Raw genomic sequence first — 3,135 nt, 5'->3', positions numbered from 1 at the left:
GAGTAGGAGAGCTTCTCTGTGCTCTCACCGTTCTCAACCGTAACTCTCTTGCTTTTGGGTATCACAGCTTACGGAAGTTGGAGAATGCCCCCATCAGGAGTAAGGATGCCAAGAATCAGGGACACTATGTATATCCTGTATGTATAGCCAGAGGTTCATCTGTTTCCCTTGCTTTAAGCCCAACCCCTGACTCTTCTGTTTTTCAGTTTGGCCCATAGAAGCTTGCCGAGATGTCCCAGCAGCACACACTGCCAGTGACTGCGCCAGCTGTGGTTCAGGAATCTCTCAAGACTGTGTGTCTCCCAGCTCATACTCAGCAGGTACAAATTAAGCAGCCAACTTCACAACCTGAACAGTGCCAGAAGGTATTCTCTGAGACCCAAGAGAAGGGCTCCTCCAAACAAGAGAAAAAGGGCATGACCCCTGTGAAGGGGCTGCCTGAGCAAGAATGTGAGCAGCAGCAGCAGCAGCAGCAGCAGCAGCAGCAGCAGGAGCAGCAGGAGGAGCAGCAGGGACCACAAGAGCAGCAGGTATCTGTGAAAAAGCCACACCAGGAGCTGCAGGAGCAGGAACTGCATCTGGAGAAGCAGCTGCCACCACAGGAGCCACAGGGGCTGTGCCTGGGACAGCAGCAGCAGCAGCAGCAGCAAGGCACACTGAGACCACAAGAACTAAGTCTGAGACAGCACCAGAAGGAGAAGCAGCAGGCTCCAGAACTCTACCTGGGTCAGCAGCAGGAAACTGCTGCTGATCAGGAACTGGTCCCAGGAGAGAAGCAGCCAGAACCACAGGAGCAGGAACCACACCAGGGACAGAGGCACCAAGAGCCACAGGAGCAGGAGCTGCCCCTGGGACAGAAGCAGCAGCAACAGGAACCACAGGAGCAGGAACTGCACCAGGGACAGAGGCATCAGGAGCCACAGGAGCAGGAGCTGCCCCTGGGACAGAAGCAGCAGCAACAGGAGGCACAAGAGCAGGAGCTGCAGCTGGGGCAGCACCAGCAGCACCAGGAGCCACAGGAGCTGCATCTGAGACAGCATCAGAAACAGAAGCTCTGTGAACCAGAACTTCACCTGGGAAAGCAGTGGGATCAGGAGCCACCAGAGCCAGAACTGCACCTGGGAAAACAGCAGCATCAGGAGTCCCAGGAGTCTGAACTGAACCTGGGACAGGATCAGAAGCAGAAGCAGAAGCTGCATGAGCCGGAACTGCACCTGGGAAAACAGCAGCATCAGGAGTCCCAGGAGTCTGAACTGAACCTGGGACAGGATCAGAAGCAGAAGCAGAAGCTGCATGAGCCAGAACTGCACCTGGGAAAACAGCAGCATCAGGAGTCCCAGGAGTCTGAACTGAACCTGGGACAGGATCAGAAGCAGAAGCTGCATGAGCCAGAATTGCACCTGGGAAAGCAGCAGCAGCAGGAGACAGAGCATGATGGCTATCAAGGAACACAAAGTCTAGGTCAGTCACTCAAGCGAGAGAAAGCCCCAAGGGAGCAGCAGGTGGATGACCCACACCTAGAAAAGGAGAAGGACCTCTTGGACCAGAGACTGGATCAAGACCTAGTAAGGGAAGATGAGCAGCTGGAACAGAAGAATGAACAACTCCCAGAGCACCTGACAGAGCAAGATAAGCCAACAGAGCAAGTTGTAGCAAGCACTGGCCAAGTCCAAGAGTCTCGGACAATCCTACCAGTGAAAGGAGACACGTTGCTCACTACAGGGAAACAGAGGCAGAACCAGGAATTGCAGTGATGCCAAAACCAGAGTAACCACCCTAGTGCCCCAGAGACTCTCCAACCATCCCACACAAGGGAAGAGAACCATCCACCACACTTCTTTCAGGCCCCTGGCTGGCCCACTCATCCATGAATCTGTCTGGCCCTGGCCTTCTTCATGCCTATGACAAACAGGGAAACAGTACGTTTATGGGCCAGCATCCACCCCAAGGAGCTCAAACCCTCCCTTAGATATCAGAGCCTCTCCCCCCGCAGCGGGATTGTCATTAGTATAGCAACGTTGACTTCACTCCTAGTACTGTGGCTGGATCTGTGAATATGCACAGTATTATATAATAAATTCTGAAAAGCCTGCGGCCCTGTACTTACTTTAACTGTTTCTTTTCTGTCTGCCATCACATTCAGCAGCCTCTGAAAGAGCACAAAAACAAACTCAGTACACATTACTGAACAGAGACTTTATTCTGGCTGGTGGGGGTGGTTTACCTATCTTAATTCAATAAATAGCATCTTGTGCTAGTCACACAGCCTCCACTCTTAGCCCACAGCAGAGCACAGCTCTGTGCTTCTCCCTGCAGCCTAACTCCTCACGAGAGGAGAGGAACTGGAAATATGCCTAGGATGTCTGGAGGCTCCGTCTGGATCCTGGTAAATAGCACCAGACTCTCCTCCCTGGCTTTTCAACTAAAGATTGTCCTCATGCTTTCTGAGAGTTTTGTAGCATACCTCGAGAAGACTTTAGTAAAACAACAGAACATTGCACAAAGTAGGGAGAGTAGGCAGCCTCTGGATGAGTCTCAGAAGAGAAAACGACAGGGTCATTAAAGCAGGTAAGGACTGAACCAACTGTTAAGTGTGGAATGAAAAGTGCCGAGTAGGAGAGACAAAGGCTGGTGAGAAGGCACCACAGCTGTTCCTTCCTGCTGTACCCTGCCTCTGTGACACTTCTGTGGCAATTACTGCCAACATTCACATAAAGACTCCAGGCACTCTTCTCCCTGGAGCCTTTAACTCTCCTTCCCTATCTCTAACACCTCAATTACTTGCCTTTAGCCACTTAGTCATATAACCTTGGCAGGGTGTCTCAAGTTACATAAAGCTATTTTTACTACAGGCATGAGGGTATGGTCAGAAACATCCTCTTTAAAGTGTCCACAGACATTTCAACTCAATCTCAGCTGAACAGCATTCAGAAGCCCTTACAGCCCCACTCAGCCAGCCCCAACTCACCTCTTTAGGAATCTTCTCTTCTGAGTAATAATAACAGGATTAAATCCTTCTTGTATATATCAATATCCTCTAAGCTCAAGATGAGGACCCTTTTCACCTGAACAATTTCAAGAGCCAAGCTTCTCTTGCCTATTCTCTATCTCCAAGTAACTTGGAATCTGTCCATC

The 3,135-nt window shown here is 50.9% G+C and overlaps 1 protein-coding gene across 1 annotated transcript; it reads left to right on the top strand.

Annotated features, from left to right (window-relative positions):
* The first annotated feature begins 230 nt into the window (after positions 1–230).
* On the top strand, positions 231–1,754 carry Ivl (involucrin). The gene has a single exon (XM_036189731.1). The coding sequence runs from the start codon at positions 231–233 to the stop codon at positions 1,752–1,754; it is 1,524 nt and encodes a 507-aa protein (XP_036045624.1).
* Positions 1,755–3,135: the final 1,381 nt, after the last annotated feature.

Source organism: Onychomys torridus, chromosome 6 (genome assembly GCF_903995425.1).
Source record: "Onychomys torridus chromosome 6, mOncTor1.1, whole genome shotgun sequence".
Taxonomy (NCBI): Eukaryota; Metazoa; Chordata; class Mammalia; order Rodentia; family Cricetidae; genus Onychomys; species Onychomys torridus.
This window is presented reverse-complemented; position numbering and strand designations above follow the sequence as displayed.

What these genes read in the sequence shown, in the direction of transcription:
- Ivl (XM_036189731.1), top strand. Translation starts at nt 231, where the DNA reads ATGTCCCAGCAGCACACACTGCCAGTGACTGCGCCAGCTGTGGTTCAG.